The 19098-nt window shown below is 49.3% G+C and overlaps 1 protein-coding gene across 1 annotated transcript in view; it reads left to right on the forward strand.

The window, feature by feature from the left end:
- Positions 1 to 17616, forward strand: part of itga11b (integrin, alpha 11b) — a gene marked incomplete at both ends in the record, with an annotated part of 29842 nt that extends 12226 nt beyond the window's left edge. The window contains 20 exons of the mRNA XM_084450783.1: positions 1642 to 1786; positions 2093 to 2241; positions 3137 to 3280; positions 3580 to 3783; positions 4093 to 4223; positions 5104 to 5267; positions 8162 to 8301; positions 8482 to 8592; positions 8975 to 9060; positions 9330 to 9534; positions 9935 to 10033; positions 11430 to 11506; positions 12589 to 12672; positions 13156 to 13246; positions 13419 to 13532; positions 13833 to 13916; positions 14610 to 14720; positions 14925 to 15020; positions 16234 to 16347; positions 17536 to 17616. Of these exons, the coding sequence (XP_084306909.1) occupies positions 1642 to 1786; positions 2093 to 2241; positions 3137 to 3280; positions 3580 to 3783; positions 4093 to 4223; positions 5104 to 5267; positions 8162 to 8301; positions 8482 to 8592; positions 8975 to 9060; positions 9330 to 9534; positions 9935 to 10033; positions 11430 to 11506; positions 12589 to 12672; positions 13156 to 13246; positions 13419 to 13532; positions 13833 to 13916; positions 14610 to 14720; positions 14925 to 15020; positions 16234 to 16347; positions 17536 to 17616 (2430 nt within the window). The remainder of the gene's footprint in view (positions 1 to 1641; positions 1787 to 2092; positions 2242 to 3136; positions 3281 to 3579; positions 3784 to 4092; positions 4224 to 5103; positions 5268 to 8161; positions 8302 to 8481; positions 8593 to 8974; positions 9061 to 9329; positions 9535 to 9934; positions 10034 to 11429; positions 11507 to 12588; positions 12673 to 13155; positions 13247 to 13418; positions 13533 to 13832; positions 13917 to 14609; positions 14721 to 14924; positions 15021 to 16233; positions 16348 to 17535) is intronic.
- Between the last annotated feature and the right edge of the window lie 1482 nt (positions 17617 to 19098).

The following is a 19098-nucleotide window of genomic DNA, read 5'->3' on the forward strand; positions in this document are numbered from 1 at the left end:
CTCGGCTGTCTATTATCTATCTGAGACAATTCCTTCTCCTCGGATTGCAGCCCTGCGTTTGTGTCTATAACTCATCGGTACACCGGGAGCATTGGACTTTTACCCTGTGTCTGTAAACTCGTAACTTCAAATAAAGAAACTTTATTGGTTCATTCCCCCAAAGCATTAAAAGGCAACAAGAATCGCAGCCAGAGACTGGCAGCCAGTCAAACTGTCCACGTCAACAGCTGTTGAGAGAATGTTTTGACCGTGGCGCGGCATCTTCGCAAGAGTAGGGCTGTCTGGATGTACAGTAGCCTATTGATGACTGTTGCATTGGCTTCAAACAGTCCAGGGGAATGGTGACATTTTATATACCGGTACCAGTAAATATGACATATGCCAATGTTCAACCATTTTGAATACTCTCTTCGTCTCCTCTCTTTCAATCATTGGATATAACCTGTCGATTGACAGCCTACCTTGTCGATGTGGTCAGTTTGAACACATACAATACATTTGTTTCTTTAATTTGTTTGTTTGGCTGTTATATTGTGCTAGTGTGATGAAGGAAGATGGGTTCTGGAGTTGATTCACACTCCTGGATGCTCATAAAGGATAAGGTGATGTCCATTGTCCAGGTCTGCAATGCTTTACTGTCTTTCTGACAACAGTGACAATGTTAGCTGCTACAGAGAATTTAGTTTACCTCTACGCACCCTTTGTTTACAGACCAGATGGTTTGAATGACTCACAGTTGTTTTTTCAGATGAGCTGAATATGATAACAGTGGTCTGATCTGAGGTCAGTTTGAGGTCAGTATTGTGTCTTCAGTTTTGTTTCGGTCATAGGCTACCTGAACACGACTCCGGTTACAGTCTCTTTGGCCCGGCCGTTGTCGTGTCTGAACGTCTGGTCAGAGTGTTAACCGTGTAGGGCCAATGGTGGAACGCTCCACTTGAAGAAGGCATCACTGGCCTCTTAAGTAGCAGTGCAGTGGGACTCAGCTCAGTGGACTGTGGATAGCATCAGCACATGTGAACCACGGTACGAGCGCTTGGCAGCGCTCCGTGAACATTCCCATACTTGCAGCTTAATGGAGCAAAGCACGCTGCCAAAGGTTCGGTCATTTGACCATGATCCCATTCCCTATTTTACTCGCCCATAGAGATGCGTAAATAAGGGTTTAACGGCTTTCACCCCTGGACAGAAGTGTGCCACTGTGTTCGTGCGCGCGTATCTGTGTGTGACACGCTCACGTCTGTGCGTTTGTGCGCATGTACGTTCTGGACTGGCTTTCGGTGTGCTTAACATTTGTACATGTGTTTGTATGGTAGAAGCTCAGTGATGGTGATGCATGTTGGAAAATGTAACACTAGCCATTTTTCATTGCCCAGTGCTCTAGTCATCCGGCTGTAAAATGGGAGGGATCTGATGGAGAAACAGGATAACGAAAGGAAAATTAAAGCTGAATAAATAAAAGAACATTACTGAAAAATCTCACATTGACGTGGTTCAATTCCAGAATTTTACCATAATTGTTAACATGTTGTCATCCCATTGCACCTGTCTGTAGCTGGCTTTAGATGCCAGTGCAAATAAACAGTGTGTGGAATGAGAGTGACGGTTATTAGGCGCGTGACGACTCTTCTGCTCCTCCAGGATGGCGTGTTGGTGGGGGCCGTGGGGGCCTACGACTGGAACGGCGCCGTGCTGAAGGAGACCCGACACGGGAAGGTGGTCCCGCCCAAGTCCTCCTACCGGGAGGAGTTCCCAGAGGAACTGAAGAACCATGGCGCATATTTGGGTGAGTGAAGAGATGATTGGATGTCAATGTCAATGTCCTTTTATTTATCTAGCACCCATTCATACAAATCAATGTAGCACATAGTGCTTAGCATAAAAGGAGAAGCTTAAAAACATAAATTATATAAACACGGCGAGAACAGATTTAAAAGAAACAATAAGAGTAAAAGCATTAAAATGAAAAGATGATACAGGAGAAAGACTGTGAGGGTTCAAGATGGATGGACAGATGGATCCATTCTGTAAATGATAAACTGCACGCGAGTCATAGCTGTGTTGTGCACCTACACGTCGACTACTCCCCCAGGTTACTCGGTGAACTCGGTGATTTCGGCCAAAAACGGGCAGCTCTACGTGGCCGGCGCTCCCCGCTTCAACCACACGGGCAAGGTCATCATCTTCACCCTGAAGAACGACGGCAACCTCACCATCCTGCATTCACTCCTGGGCCAGCAGGTAGGGCACGGCGCGCGCGCACAAAGTCAAACACACAAGAACGCACGTTCTCCTTTACATGTATACCTTGTGTGTTGTGTGCGTACATGTGTGTGACACGTGGGGGTCTTCGTTACGGTCTAGACTTGGCTGGCCGGCCCAGATGGCGATGGTCTCGCTGGGCCATGTGCTTCTCATCTGGATGCATCCAATCAAAACTGGGTTACTGCGCACAGAGGTGTCGCCGTGGGCAACAGGCTCCCAGTAAACAAGAGCTAACCACCAGGTCTGAGCAGACTTCTGCTGAAGGAGAGAGAGAGGAGGATAGAGAGAGAGAGAGCAATGGTGTAGTGAAAGAAAGGGAGACAGACAGTGGATGTGGAGAAAATGACAGAGAGAGAGAGGGAGAGAGAGAGAGTGAGCAAGAGAGGAGTGTAGGAGAGAAAGAGAGAGAGAGAGAGAGAGGGAGAGAGGGAGAATCTGTGTTGTGCATTCCTGAGGGACATTAGTGCTGGTTGTAGCACTCTCTCTGGTATTAGGAGCTGCTGTTCAGTGTGGTGTGGTGGCCTGCAGCCACAGGCTGTGATGTGTTAGCCCAGTTCATCCTGCCTCAGATCCCACCCCCCTCCTAGACTTCCTGTCTGGTGGGGTCTGCCGGCTAAATATACTATAAAAGGATGAACGGACTTGATATATGGATGTGTTTTCCTCTAGATGAATGGAACGGGCAGACAGTGGTGTGGTACTGTATATGATACTGTATATGGTACGGTATGGTACTGCATATATGATACTGTATGGGGTTTTATTTTCTTCTGAAAGTTGATTGGTTCATGTGTTCGGACTTGATTCAAAGGTCTGAATCAGTCCCTGAATAGGAGGATACAAAAAAAAGTCAGTTTCCTGTTTTGTGCAGATTGGTTCCTACTACGGCAGTGAGATCTGCCCCGTGGACCTGGACGGAGACGGGGTGACAGATCTCCTCCTGGTGGCGGCGCCCATGTTCTTCAGCGGGGGCTGGGAGAGGGGCAAGGTCTACATCTACACCCTCACCCAACAGGTAGGGTCTGGCCAGGAAAACTGGCTGGGAGTGTGCTCTTCTGACAATAAACTGGATGCTCAGGATGTTGTGAGTGAATGTATAGTATAGTATAGTATAGTATAGTATAGTATAGTATAGTATAGTATAGTATGTAACCTATAGTATGTGATTGAGGTATGGGGTTGCTGTGATTGTAACCACTTTCTCTCTCTCTATCTCTCTCTCTCTCTCTCTCTCTCTCTCTGTTCTTTTTCTATCCTCTCCTTCTGTCCTCCCTTCCTCTGTCGTTTCCTGTGTTGCTCCCTTGCTCTGTTCAGGGCTCCTTTGTCCTGGACAGCTCTCTGGAGGTGTCAGACCAGTCCCAGAACTCCCGGTTCGGCTCGGCGATGGCCCCTCTCCCGGACATGAACGGTGACATCTACAGAGAGGTGGTGGTGGGTGCACCTCTGGAGGACGACCACCAGGGGGCCATTTACCTCTTCTACGGCCAGCACAGCGGCATCCAACGCAAGTACAAACAGGTGAGATGCTGTGGGGTAAAAAAAAGTCATGCTGTGGACAGTCAAGTGACTTGTAACGTATTGTTACTTTTCTTTTTACTTTTCTTCTCCCCTTCTGTCTCTTTTGTTTTCTCTCTCTCTCTCTTCTCTCTCTCTTCTCTCTCTCCTTCACTCTCTCTCTTCTCTCTCTCTCTCTCTCTCTCCTTCTCTCTCTTCTCTCTCGCTTTCTCTCTCCTTCCCTCTCTCTCTTCTCTCTCTCTCTCTCTCTCTCTCGTCTCTCTCTCTCTCTCTCTTTCTCTCTCTCTCTGTCTCTCTTTTTCTCTCTCTCAGAGGATCGCTGCAGCTGGCATGTCCGCTGGTTTGCAGTACTTTGGCCGGAGTGTCCATGGTGTGATGGATGTCAATGATGATGGATTAGTAGACCTGGCAGTAGGAGCATTGGGTGCAGCAGTGCTGATCTGGTGAGTGGTACACACACACACACACACACACACACACACACACACACACACACACACACACACACACACACACTGCCCTGTCTTCTTGCAGTCCGAACCAACACATGAATAATCAGGGGGGAACACTGTCGATCAAAATAAGAGAAGAGAGGCTGCCAGGTAGAATAACATTTCTACCTGATCCTCTAATGGTGAATTTAATCTTTTCTAAATTAAGGAGCAAAATCAAAATGAGGAATGGTCACACTGTTAAAAATGAGGAGGCATCCGAGATACAAAAATAGGGTTTTTAATCCGTGATGAAAAAGTGGAAAAGTGACAAAGTGAAAAGAACGTTCCGGTCGCTCAGACCATCGTCAACCCTCAGACCCTAATACCAGCTGAGGGCTATAAACGGGCCACTGGCAGAAGCCAATAGGAGAGAGACAACAATCAGGACAATTAGCCCATTAGCGGACAATTAGCCCATTAGCCCCATTAAGATAAAGTATGCAGATAAATCTACATAATTACACAAAACAAAAAATATATCCCCCTACCCCTTTTTTACCCTTGCTCTCTGCTTTCTGTCTCCCCACCTCTGCTTGGTGGCACTTTCTATGAGCCTTTTCTGCTAAGTGCTTATTCTCTATGAACCTGTTCTGCTAAGTGCTTATTCTCTATGAGCCTGTTCAAGTTGTACAAGTGTAAGAGTTCCACCCCAAGGACTTCGGAGATCGATTCGAAAAACGACGACGAGAAACCTCGCAATTTAGGACGTGACCATCACGTGTGTGTTAGGTCAGCTGGGGAATAATTGACGTTCTCACACGACACGTGACCGAGTTTGACACGCTGCTAATGCTTACATGGCGGCGTTTCCTCTCTGTCCTTCCTGCAGGTCTCGTGGAGTGGTGCGCGTCCAGACCACCATCGACTTCCAGCCTCGCAAGATCAACGTGTTCAACAAGGACTGCCGCAGGGCGGGCAGGGACGTCTCCTGCATGTCCGCCAGCCTGTGTCTCAGTCTGGACGCCAGGACGCCCATGCAGAGCGAAGCAGTGGGTACGTTTGGGTTGGATTTTTAGAGTTAGAATAAGTCGGATTCCCAGGGTTTTAATGTAGTGTTGTGTGTGTGTGTGTGTGTGTGTGTGTGTGTGTGTGTGTGTGTGTGTGTGTGTGTGTGTGTGTGTGTGTGTGTGTGTGTGTGTAAATAAATGCATGACATTATAAATGTGCACATTTTAGCATATGTCTGCCTGTGTGCGTGTTTGCACACTGGTGTGTGTTTGTGTGTGTGTATGTGTGTGTGTGTGTGTGTTTAGATCTCTGTCAGAGCCAATGAGCCCCAATTGTGGTTGAAACAGTCAAGATTTGGTGCACAATGAGACCAACAAACCCCAAGGATCTCAGAGCCCTGTGGCCCAGATAACGCTCTCCTTGTTTCCCCTCCATCCTCCATTCCTCCCTCCCTCACCTCTATAGACTGTACATGTCCCCAGGAGCTCAGTCCGCAGTTTAAGTAACTGATAAATAAATAACCACATACTATATCAGGGCTGGTTAATATTTGGTCAACAGTGAATTGGTTCAAATACATGGACCGCCTGCAAAGAATTTTGGACGGCCCCTTTCACCCCGACCCCCGACCTCTGACCTCCATTAGTGCCGTTAACAGCCGTGATCGCACGGGCCAGGAGCGGGTCGCAGGTCGTAGACGCTGCCTCCTGGTCCTGTGGAAAGACGGGATCGGGCGGAGAGGTGGAGGAGAGGAGGAGAGGAGAGGAGGAGTGGAGGAGTGGAGGAGTGGAGGAGAGAAGGAGAGGAGGAGAGGAGGAGATGAGTGGAGGAGAGAAGGAGTGGAGGAGAGGAGTGGAGGAGAGGAGGGGTGGAGGAGATGAGTGGAGGAGAGGAGGAGTGGAGGAGAGGAGGGGTGGAGGAGAGGAGGAGATGAGTGGAGGGGTGGAGGAGAGGAGGAGAGGAGGGGTGGAGGAGAGGAGGAGATGAGTGGAGGAGTAGAGGAGAGGAGGAGAGGAGAGGAGGAGTGGAGGAGAGGAGGAGAGGAGGAGTGGAGGAGAGGAGGAGAGGAGTGGAGGAGAGGAGGAGTGGAGGAGAGGAGTGGAGGAGAGGAGGAGTAGAGGAGAGGAGGAGTAGAGGAGTGGAGGAGAGGAGGGGTGTAGGAGTGGAGGAGTGGAGGAGAGGAGAGGAGGAGAGGAGGGGTGGAGGAGAGGAGGAGATGAGGAGAGGAGGAGTGGAGGAGAGGAGGAGTGGAGGAGAGGAGGGGTGTAGGAGTGGAGGAGAGGAGGAAAGGAGGAGTGGAGGAGAGGAGGAGTGGAGGGGAGTAGTTGTTGTTGTTTGGAGTAGCTGTTGTCGTGTCTGAGCGTAATGGCTGACGGCCTGTTGGTCCGTCGGTCCTGTTTTTATCATGGAAACCTTTTTCCTAATGCGCTCTGCTCGGGGGGCTCGGGGGGCTCGGGGGAACTCTTTAAAGTGCGTCACTCGGCCAGGCGAGCTGAGGAGAGAGGGGCTCACAGTGTGTCAGTCTTCCCTCCCGCTCTCACACTCCATCCTCCCCGGCCTCCCTCTCATCTGGATCCTATCAGACGGGAGTGTGTGCAACACGGACACACACACACACACACACACACACACACACACACGGACACACACACGCACACACACACACACACGGACACACACACACGAACGCATGCACACACGCACACACACGGACACGCACACACACGCACGGACGCACATACACACACGCACACATGCATGCACACACACATACACGCACGCACACACACACGCACACACACAGGCACACATAGACAGACAATACAGTAGCACACACACTCTTAGACATACTCTTACACACACACACACGCACACACACACACAGGCACACACAGACAGACAATAGCACACACACTCTTACACACACTCTTGCACACACAAACACACACAGTCAAACACACATCTCCACGGACACAGTGGTGGCTCACCATAGCCAGTGGTCCTTCCCTCGGGGGCTGGAGTTGTTTAGATGAAAGGCGAACCTGACAGACCCGTCTGCTGCCTCCTGAGTCCCCCACCCTCCCTCTCTCTGCACCCCCCCGCTACCTCCACCGCCCACGGCGCCCCGAGAGATGAAAAGAGCCCACCTCCCCCCAGTCAGCCTAATGTCTCTAACCCCCCCCCCCCCCCCTCACATCCTCTCTGCCCACCTTCAACAGGCTTAGAAGTCATCCAGACACTTTTTCTATCCGCCACACGCGACCGACGTTACCAAGACGTCGCTTGTTAGGTGAAGGGTGTGAGGTTAATTGCTTGTCAGCGCGACGCAGTTAGACGCTCGGTTTGAAACGTATCGACGGCTCTCCCTCGCCCCTCCCCCTCCTTCTCTCTCCCTCTCCCCCTCTCCTCGTGGTAAATGATGACGTTCTGGTATTGACAAGTCAAATGTAGAGAGGAAGTAGTATGCAGGAACAGAATTGTAGATCAGACTCGAGATTTATTGAGTACAAAAGCAGACGGGATCCTGGGTCAGTCACAGACATTCACTAGATTCAGTGAACTCTGATCGGACCACCTAGCATTGAGTTTGTGCCAGCTTTATAGTCACGGTGTGGCTGGATTCTATAGTTCAGTCTTACGCCCTTATATCCCGACAGCAAGCGGATCTGGGCCATATACAGGCCAGATCTGGCCCTTGTGGCTTAGTTCCGGCCCATATATGGCCCAGAATCATTACACATCCGCTTGCTATCTGGTGCATTAGTGCCTAGTTGTTTTTTACTGTTTGCACCTGGTCTTCTTCTCTTTATTCCTAGAATCTGACCATACGTGTCCTGGCACTGGGAATAGCTTAAGAACAAGAGACATTGGACTAGTCAGCAGAAAACCTCTTATCACCTTGTCTATCTTTGTCTCTCCCTTTCTCCCTCTCTCTCCAGATGTGTGGTACAGCGTGGAGATAGACGAGAGGAGGTACCCCCCCAGGGCCACGCTGGAGGACAGCGACAGACAGCAGCGCTACAACCTGTCCCTGCGTCGAGGGGAAGAGGCCTGCCACCACCTCAACTTCTACGTGCAGGCGAGCGAACGCGATCGGAAAAAAACTAACGGATCACTCAACTAAACCGTAACCCGATCGGCGACTGTACAAAAACTGTCGTCGCGTCGCGATATCTGTTCGCGTGAAACGTTTCTATCGTATTGCGTGTTGGGAATGGAAAATAGGACGGGCGCTGACTTGTGCTCTTTGCCCCAGCAGGAGACCACGGACTACGGTCGACCCGTGGTGTTCGTGGTGGACACGGGGCTGCAGAACCCGGATGACGGTCCGGTGTTGGACCACGGCTGGCCCACCAGCTTCAGAACCGAGGTGCGGAGAATCACCCCAGATAGCAAGCGGATGTGTAATGATTCTGGGCCATATATGGGCCGGAACTAAGCCACAAAGGCCAGATCGGGCCTATCTATGGCCCTGATCCACTTGCTATCTGGGTACTGTCCAGCTGAGTCGTACAGCCAGCAAGCCTGCTGTGTCACTACGGTCGATGAAAGCGATAGGCTCAATTTAGAAGTCCAGTGTCTCTGCCAGGCAGAAAATATTTCATTTCAACCGTTATTTGACCAGGGAAGTCAGTTGACCTGGGAAGTGCATTTACCTCTTTTTCAAGATGAACTGTAGCTTCTGTTTTATACTTTTAGCAGTAGCGACGACTTTTTAATATACCTGTCCGTACATGTCCCTCTGGAATCAGCTCCCCTTCTGGAATGGCTGTGATGCGGATGACAGCTGTGTCCCTGACCTCATCCTGCACAGTCTCACCGACCTGCTGGACCCCAGGTGAGCTGTGAGCAAGCACACACACGCACACACACACACACACACACACACACACACACACACACACACACACACACACACACACACACACACACACACACACACACACACACACACAAAGACAAAGACACATACATGCAGTACACACCCACACACTAGCCTACTGTATGTCCTGACTAATGTATCCTCTATTTGAAGTTTGCAAAATACGTTTTTAACCTCAACGGGTGAACAAATTAAGAAATATTTCTATCATTCTATGTCCAAAGGCAGTTCTGTGGGGTTCCGGAGCGTGCTGCCTGCGCATTCTGCCGCCACCAAGGGGCAGCGGTGGGTGCTGAGCGCGTGGTGGAGGCCACTCGTAAGAGGCTGGTGGTGCACGCTCGCCTTGAGAACCGCGCGGAGAACGCTTACAACACCACCCTCAACATCTCCCACTCCTCCAACCTGCTCTTCTCCAGCCTCATAGTTAAGGTGGGATAAATCAGTGAAATTGAGACAACATTGTGGATGTAAATGCTGTAGCTGCCTATGTATTTAGTTGCCAATAGTTTTTACCTTAAACGTATATTGTCAAAATGACAGAGTTTACAGAGGCAGTGGAATCATTGGGCGTTTCTTGGGGGGGCGTGGGATAAAAGGTCTTCACCTTCGGAGTGCTTCGGGGGAAAAACAATTTGGTGCCCTACCAAGCATTTGTAAATTAAACTATTTAGGACTTGACGCGCACTGGAGCGCTCTGCACAAAAGAAAAACAAGGGCTCTGTCACAAAACCTGCCTTTCATGAGGAGGTTGAAGAGCTCTGTCGCCATTGAAAACATCAGAAAAGAGGCACTTGTATTCAGTTACTAGTCTCCCTCTCCCTCTCTGCAGGACCAGTCAGACATCCAGATAGAGTGTCGCTCGGAGGACAGAGAGAGGAACGAGAAGACCTGTAACGTCAGCACACCCTTTATGAGGTCCATGAGCCAGGTACTGTATGTAGATGACCCAGGTACTGTACTATGTTCCATAATATGAAATGATGGGCCCCTGTGCACAGACACGTAAAGCCCACACACACACCCATTTCATTTATCGTTTTTTTGAATTTTTTATTTTTATTACTTTACCCAGCTCGGTTTTGACTCAAGAGACCTAGTGGGGAGGACTTGCTTTTTGGATTTCTCAACTATGGGCCCAAAACAGTTGAAGAGCCCATATTGCATGGAGTACTCAGACCCTCTAAAGTACTACAGATAAACACTCATTTACATTCACATTCATGATAGTTTCTTTCTTGTGACTTGTTATTGACATGAATGACTAAGCCCTTTGACTATGCCACAACAAAGGGCCCCCTGAGCTCTTGGGCCCCTGGGCCTGGGCCCGGTAGGCCCGTTCGGTAATATGTCTTTGACTATGTCCCTGACCCAGCTCTCTCTCTCTCTCTCTCTGTCTCTCTCTCTCTCTCTCTCTCTCTCTCTCTCTCTCTCTCTCTCTCTCCTCTATTCATGCCCCGGTTTTCATTATACTTCCATTAGACTCACAATCACTGGCTCCTTCTCTGGCTGTGAGCAGAATCCCTCTTTACTGCAGGAGGACCTGTCATAGGAACCCTCCTCCTAAATGCTACACTTAGCTTATTGGCTCAGGGCCTCAGGATGTCCTATGCACCAGGGGTGGAGGCAATATTGCCAATCAAGAGATATTCAGCTACATAAAGGGCCAAAGGTTATGGCTATGGTGTTTCTTTGAGTGGACAGTAGCGTCTTGTCATGGTGAATCAGGTTGCACATAACATGGACAGCGTCTTGACCGTGATAGAGATGTTTCTGAGGGCGATGCCAAATGATGCCCTTTGACACATGATAACAAGTTAGCTACGATTAAACAGCACGTTTAACTATGGTGACATGCTGCTGTAATGACAATGATGATGATGATGATGATGATGATGATGATAACGATGATGATGATGATGATGATGATGATGATGGTGATGGCCATCAAACAAAGTAACATGGTTTCTATCTAGCCTCATTAGAGGACCAGTGAAGGTAGCAGTGTGTATATCTTTACAGCGACACCCCCCCTCCGGCTTCCCTTCAGAGTCGACTGTCTGAATGTTTGTTTTAATCGCCGGCGCTGCGGTGTAGGTTATTGCTGCCGTGTTTTTATGCGTTTCAGTGCTTTAGCTAGAGGCAGTAGGCCTAGCCTATAAAATAAACTCAAAAGGGTGGAAGATGACTTGACTTTTTTTTCGTTAGGAAGGCCCAAAAGCTCTTAAGCCCATATGTCACAATTAGGTGTCTCTCGTTTATTACAGTTATGTCAATGCATGTTGTATGTGCTGTTAGTCATTTTCCATTTTCCGCTCGTGTCCCAGGTGTCTTTCCGTTTGGAGTTTGAGCTCAGCCGTTCTGTCTTTCTGGACCACGTGAGGGTCGTCTTGGTAACAGCCAGGTGAGGGCGGTATCATTCCATTATTTTGTCCCTTGCTACAACCCCAGTCCCGTGTTACAACCCCAGTCCCATGTTACAACCCCAGTCCCCTGTTACAACCCCAGTCCCCTGTTACAACCCCAGTCCCCTGTTACAACCCCAGTCTCCTGTTACAACTCCAGTCCCCTGTTACAACCCCAGTCCCCTGTTACAACCCCAGTCCCCTGTTACAACCCCAGTCCCCTGTTACAACCCCAGTCTCCTGTTACAACCCCAGTCCCCTGTTACAACCCCAGTCCCCTGTTACAACCCCAGTCCCCTGTTACAACCCCATCCCCTGTTACAACCCCAGTCCCCTGTTACAACCCCAGTCCCCTGTTACAACCCCATCCCCTGTTACAACCCCAGTCCCCTGTTACAACCCCAGTCCCCTGTTACAACCCCAGTCCCCTGTTACAACCCCAGTCCCCTGTTACAACCCCATCCCCTGTTACAACCCCAGTCCCCTGTTACAACCCCAGTCCCCTGTTACAACCCCAGTCCCCTGTTACAACCCCAGTCCCCTGTTACAACCCCAGTCCCCTGTTACAACCCCAGACTCTGTTACAACCCCAGTCCCCTGTTACAACCCCAGTCCCCTGTTACAACCCCAGTCCCCTGTTACAACTCCAGTCCCCTGTTACAACCCCAGTCCCCTGTTACAACCCAAGTCCCCTGTTACAACCCCAGTCCCCTGTTAGAACCCCAGTCCCCTGTTAGAACCCCAGTCCCCTGTTACAACCCCAGTCCCCTGTTACAACCCCAGTCCCCTGTTACAACCCCAGTCCCCTGTTACAACCCCAGTCCCCTGTTACAACCCCATCCCCTGTTACAACCCCAGTCCTCTGTTACAACCCCAGTCCCCTGTTACAACCCCAGACCCCTGTTACAACCCCAGTCCCCTGTTACAACCCCAGACCCCTGTTACAACCCCAGTCCCCTGTTACAACCCCAGTCCCCTGTTACAACCCCAGACCCTGTTACAACCCCAGTCCCCTGTCTCCTTGCTGAGCTCTCTCACAAGCAGAATACCAGTAAATCCTGTTTTCATTTGTCCTCTACAGCGATGGGGAGGAGATGAACCCAGAGGACAACGTCAACGACATCTACCATCCTCTGAAGTACGAGGCCGACCTTCTGTTCACGAGGTGGGTTTCAACCACAGATCTGTGCCACCAGAACCATGTAGGCTAGATTCTATAAATCTATGATTCCAACCAGAACCATGTAGGCTAGATTCTATAAATCTATGATTCCAACCAGAACCATGTAGGCTAGATTCTATAAATCTATGATTCCAACCAGAACCATGTAGACTAGATTCTATAAATCTATGATTCTAACCAGAACCATGTAGACTAGATTCTATAAATCTTTGATTCCAACCAGAACCATGTAGGCTAGATTCTATAAATCTTTGATTCCAACCAGAACCATGTAGGCTAGATTCTATAAATCTATGATTCCAACCAGAACCATGTAGGCTAGATTCTATAAATCTATGATTCCAGCTAGAACCATGTAGGCCTATCTGGGTTGTGACAGTTTAATGTTCCATTGGTTATTATGCCATAAGGACTTATGGAGACCATTTATTTTCTCTGATCCCACCTATTTATCCTCAACGCCAGGGATACCAACCCTCCACGCCTTGAGATCAAACCTGAGTCCTCCCGGAACAAATCCAGCAGCCAAGGACCAGCGTTTAACCTCACCTACCACGTGAGTTTCCAGTCACCCGAGCTTTGCTTTCCAGCTATTTGTCATTTCTGCATATCCCCAGCAGTCCCCTCAATACACGAGAGAAGGATAACCAAAACAGTATGTTGAGTGACCACCGTGAAGGTCATGTTTGATTTATGATTCGATGTGATTTTGATGGCTTTACCTCCAGATCCAGAACCTGGGCGTCTTCTCTGTGTCAGACTTACAGTTCACCATGGACGTCTCTGCTGTCACCAGGGCCGGTAACCAGCTACTGCAGATCACCGACCTCAACATCGACCAGGTAGGAGGAAGCTTTGACCAAGGGTGGAACGACTGGATCGTTGATCAGTCTGAAATGCTACTGTACATCTCCGCTAGAATGTATGACTGTACGGTACTGTAATGTATGTTGCATGAGTTAGAAAACACCAACCACATCCAAAAACCGGAGGCATAACACCTCACATTATAAGCCTACTACAGTACAGTATATTGATAATTTGACACGTGGGGACAAAACGTTTTGTGTGTGAATACTCCGTTTGTCTACATGAAATGGAGAGTTTTCCTGCTTCCCTCCCTCCCTCTCTCTCCTGGACAGACGTTTGGCTCTCACTGTGTCCTCCCACGTCATGTGTCCCCCGGCCAGGTGTCTCCAGAAGACCTGTCCCATGTCCCCCAGCTGGTAGGCTACACGCGCTGCTCTATGTCCCTGTCTGGGGGTCCCACGCTGCTCTATGTCCCTGTCTGGGGGTCCCACGCTGCTCTATGTCCCTGTCTGGGGGTCCCACGCTGCTCTACATGTATGTCCCTGTCTGGGGGTCCCACGCTGCTCTATGTCCCTGTCCGGGGGTCCCACGCTGCTCTATGTCCCTGTCTGGGGGTCCCACGCTGCTCTATGTCCCTGTCTGGGGGTCCCACGCTGCTCTATGTCCCTGTCTGGGGGTCCCACGCTGCTCTATGTCCCTGTCTGGGGGTCCCACGCTGCTCTATGTCCCTGTCTGGGGGTCCCACGCTGCTCTATGTCCCTGTCTGGGGTCCTCTATGCATGCAATGGTGATCGGTGATGTCAGTTATATAGGTATTAGTATTGAGCGATCGGTATATGATAGCTTTATGTGAGTGTATAAATGATATACACACATACGTAAATGTGTACATGTAGTATCATGTTTATTGTATCCCCTGTGTGTGTGTGTGTGTGTGTGTGTGTGTGTTTGTGTGTGTGTGTGTGTGTGTGTGTGTGTGTGTGTGTGTGTGTGTGTGTGTGTGTGTGTGCGTGTGTGTGTTTGTGTGTGTGTGTGCGTGCGTGTGTGTGTGTGTTTGTGTGTGTGTGTGTGTGTGTGTTTGTGTGTGTGTGTGTGTGTGTGTTCTGCAGAACCACTCCAACAGCATGAGTGTGTCAGTGCTGTGCAGATTGAGCCTCCCTGCGTACAGGGAGCTCAAGGTTCAGGTCAGAGGTCGTCTGCACCTCCCAGCTCTGCTAGCCGTGAGTAGACATTACCCAGCATGCTCTCTTGTCTCTCCAGTGTCAACCACATCCTAATGTGATTAAAAGCTCCATATAATCATATATTCCAGAATATCATGACGATCACTTCCTGTGGCTGTTGTGTCATTTCGTGTCACTATTATATCACCTGAGTTTGTTGTACTTCTGGTATCACACCCCACATTCCTCTCTGTGTGGCAGGTGAGGTTCAAGTCTCTGACGTTTGTGACGTCTGCCTCCATAGAGCTGGGCCCTTCCAGCCACATGTTCCTGCACGAGGAGAGGCCAGTGAGATATGTAAGACCCGAATCGGCCGAATGTCTTGTAGCGTCATCTGTTGTGTTTCCAACCTCAGCCCCATATCACACATTCGCCCAGCCAATTCAACTCCTCAGTTCTCATCCTGAATTTGCAGCCGGTCCAACCAACCAATCAGTGGGCAGGTTTGATTTGCCATGTGGTATATTCCCATATAGAATATAGAACACCAACACCTAACTGGTCCAAGATGGAGGCTTGGTACTCAGTAACCAGCACTGAAAAAAATAATAATACTTGGGCTCAAGAATTTGGAGGTCCAGGTAAGTGTGGTGTATTAGTTGCGTAGATGCACAAATTAATGTGTCTGTGCTGCCACCTGTTGGTTCTAAGTGATACCACAGTGGTCATCTACAGTTACAATTTAGCCACTTAGCAGACACTTTTATCCAAAGTGACTTTACATTTGTATAGAGTGAGTGAACCAACTGTATATCCCAGTCTTCATCAGAAACACCTTCAGGAAGTGCCAACAGCAGTCACCGTTCTCCTCATGTTCTCCCCAAGTTCACAAGGGTTTCCTCCCAAGAACCCAATGTGAAAAACATGCAGAAGAACAGATGCTCTTCAGTCCTTTCCCTGACCACGACTGAGCACTTGGACTTGTTCCCCCGGGCGCCACTGACGAGGCTGCCCACTGCTCCTGGCTGCCCCTGGAGGAGGACAGCTTGGATGGGAAAATTCAGAGGACAAATTCCACCGTGACCCCTGAAATTGCATGTGTGTGTGTTGTGTGCTGTGCTCACGTGTGTGTAATTGTGTAGAATAAAGATAATACAATTTAATTATTCATATTATATTAAATTATTATTATTATAAGAAATATACACACATTGGGAGACTACCTCTATTTGTTACTGGGGCAAATAAGGACAGGATTCAAGCCACAGAAACTCTGTCACCAAATATAATATAATTCTAAAAAGCAAACAGCTCTACATCTCTAGGTTGTCCTCGGACCACATCCAGTCTTCCCGATCCTCCGTCCATCTGGCTAGCTCGCTGGTACTTTCCGCTCCTGTGTCTTTCTTGAGTACGTCCACGTGTTAGTGTGGGACACCGATGCCCACATATCGCATGTATGTTTCAACTCATCCCTTATCAGTGTCAAGGGGCTGGCTTTCTCTGCTAGCGCCAGGCCAGATCATCCACGCCTTCTCAGTCTAACTCGAACATTTCCCCCCCCCGGCAGATCATCCTGGAGATAAGGAAGGAGGAGGATTACAGAGTTCCCATGTGGATCATAGTGGGGAGCTCGCTAGGCGGCCTGCTGCTGCTCGCTCTGCTGGTGCTGGCTCTGTGGAAGGTATCTACTGTACACACATCTGAATGTCTTTATTTGTGTTCATATAATTCAACAAAATCTTGAACACAAACAATAGATGTGGAAGCATTGGACACCCACTGACCGCCGTACATTACATCACTTAGCAGACAGTCTATGGATACAGCAAGCAACGTATCCTCCATATATGACAACAAAGCCCGCCTTGCTGTTTGGACTGGAAAATAATGTCTCTGGTGGTGTGGCTGTTCAGACCGAACCGCTTCCTCACCAAGCAAACTATTTTATTGTTTAGCTCACTCAGTGTTTTGCACATAAGGTGTACGTCGGAAAAGAAGTGTTGGGATGCGTTCCGAATCGCATACTTCTACTTCTTACTACCAGTACCTACTACAGCTGCCCTTAGAAAGTACATACTTTGCAAGCAGTAGGCATCCAATTGGGACATACTACCTTGTCATAACATTGCGCCTTGAAATTTGCCCACATCCGTCGCTGTCCATAACACGACATTCGTCTACAGCTGTCACGACTCGCACATGTGACGCACATTTCCGCTGCGCACAGGATTGTGGGTCAGAATAGCCAGAAAAGCCTGCTGGCTTGCATACTGCAAAATACGACCGGATGTAGTAGGACATCCTGGTATTTTTGCCATACTGCATGTGGCAGCCTTGGTCTCATGGCCTCCAACTTCATCAGCAAGTGGTGAAGCTCGGGTCCAACCCAGTGAAGAACTCGGAAGTGATGTAGTCCACCTGCTCTTTCCATTCACCTACGTTAAATCTCTGACCCAGGTAGGTGGACGTCTCGTGTAGGTCACACACACACACGGACGGGCTTTGAGCTGATGATGAACTCCGGGCTCCAGTCAGACTTAAATTTACACTTCGTCTCTGGTAGAGAACAGCGCATTTTGATTGTGTAATTTCCAGGCCAGACCAGACCAGGAATGAGTCTGTTCTACAGAGCACATTCTTAATAACGCTCTCCTCTCGAGATGCCAGCTCTACATCGTCGGCGTAGCTCTGTAGGGATACGATGAATCATTGCCCCTTTCCAGGAATCGGGAACTCTCCTGTTTTCTATGCAGACATAAAAAATTGATATTCGGGCCTCGGAAGCCTACGGGGTCTTAAGGCTTGGTAGTGCTGTATAAGGAATGAAAATATCTGATAAGTAGTTCTTCTCATCTTTCCACCCACCCAGCTTGGCTTCTTCAACAGACAGAAGAGGAAGGATGAAGAGGAGGAGCAGGTAGCCAAAGGGAAGACGCCGGAGGAGCGGTAACCATGGCCACGCGCAGGCCAGCGACAGCCCCATCACTCAGGGACCCTCAACACCGCCCCCGCCCCCAGCCATAATGAGACGACGTGACACGGGGCCCAAAACCCAATCACAGCCACCCCTCATGTCCTCACCAGCACCTGGGGCCCGCTGGGGAGGATGTTGTGTTAGGAATGTATTGTGTAGAACAGGTTCAGGTGTTTGTCGTGTTGACTAGGAAGTGGCCTGGACCAGCACTGTGGATGCTTCACCTCCCAGAGTGATACCACTAACACACCCCTCCCTTGCACTGCCGAGCCTTTGCACTCACTAGTTTAGAAGAAGCAGGCACCTAGCTGCCCCTGTCCTAGACTCACAAATCAGTCTCTAAAAGCTGCGCAGATCTCGAAAGTCTGGCACCGCGAGACTACCCCTGTCCTGGCCTGGTTTAGAAGCAGCACCTAGCTGCCCTGTCCTCACCTGGTTTAGAAGCAGCAGACACCCAGCTGCCCTGTCCTCACCTGGTTTAGAAGCAGCAGACACCTAGCTGCCCTGTCCTCACCTGGTTTAGACACCTAGCTGCCCTGTCCTCACCTGGTTTAGAAGCAGCAGACACCTAGCTGCCCTGTCCTCACCTGGTTTAGACACCTAGCTGCCCTGTCCTCACCTGGTTTAGAAGCAGCAGACACCTAGCTGCCCTGTCCTCACCTGGTTAAGACACCTAGCTGCCCTGTCCTCACCTGGTTTAGACACCTAGCTGCCCTGTCCTCACCTGGTTTAGAAGCAGCAGACACCTAGCTGCCCTGTCCTCACCTGGTTTAGACACCTAGCTGCCCTGTCCTCACCTGGTTTAGAAGCAGCAGACACCTAGCTGCCCTGTCCTCACCTGGTTTAGACACCTAGCTGCCCTGTCCTCACCTGGTTTAGACACCTAGCTGCCCTGTCCTCACCTGGTTTAGACACCTAGCTGCCCTGTCCTGCCTGTGTGTCTTTATGGATAATCAAGGACAAACAGGAAAATGAATTCACCTGGAAAAGATGGGACCTACAGAACAAGTGTACAGATTTTAAGCCAGTATTAGACATTGGGCACTCATTATAATCATCAGCCAGAGATGAGGTTCTTACATCATCACTACACCAAAGACAGTGGAACATAACTGAAATCAGTGCAGTGTGCGTGTGATTTTGAACTTGTAATGTTTTGTAATGTTTGAGCAATGTTTAGAGTATGAGTGAATGTGTGAACTGTTCTACAAGGCCCGACATAAAGCCAATCTCCATTGACTTAAAGGAAAGGGGACAACCTGTTCATAACACAAGACTACCTATTATATACCAACTGAACATTTTGTGGCCTTTATGTTGTTGTTTTTTCTAGAATATGCAATGGAGGCCCCTTTCTTCTAATTTGGCTGAAGGATCTGTTGCAACTATATATTGTATAGATTTGCGAATTATATATTATTCTATAGCTGATGCACTTTGTTGTATAAAGACAAACTT

This window comes from Borostomias antarcticus (assembly GCF_949987555.1).
Source record: "Borostomias antarcticus genome assembly, chromosome: 16".
NCBI lineage: Eukaryota > Metazoa > Chordata > Actinopteri > Stomiiformes > Stomiidae > Borostomias > Borostomias antarcticus.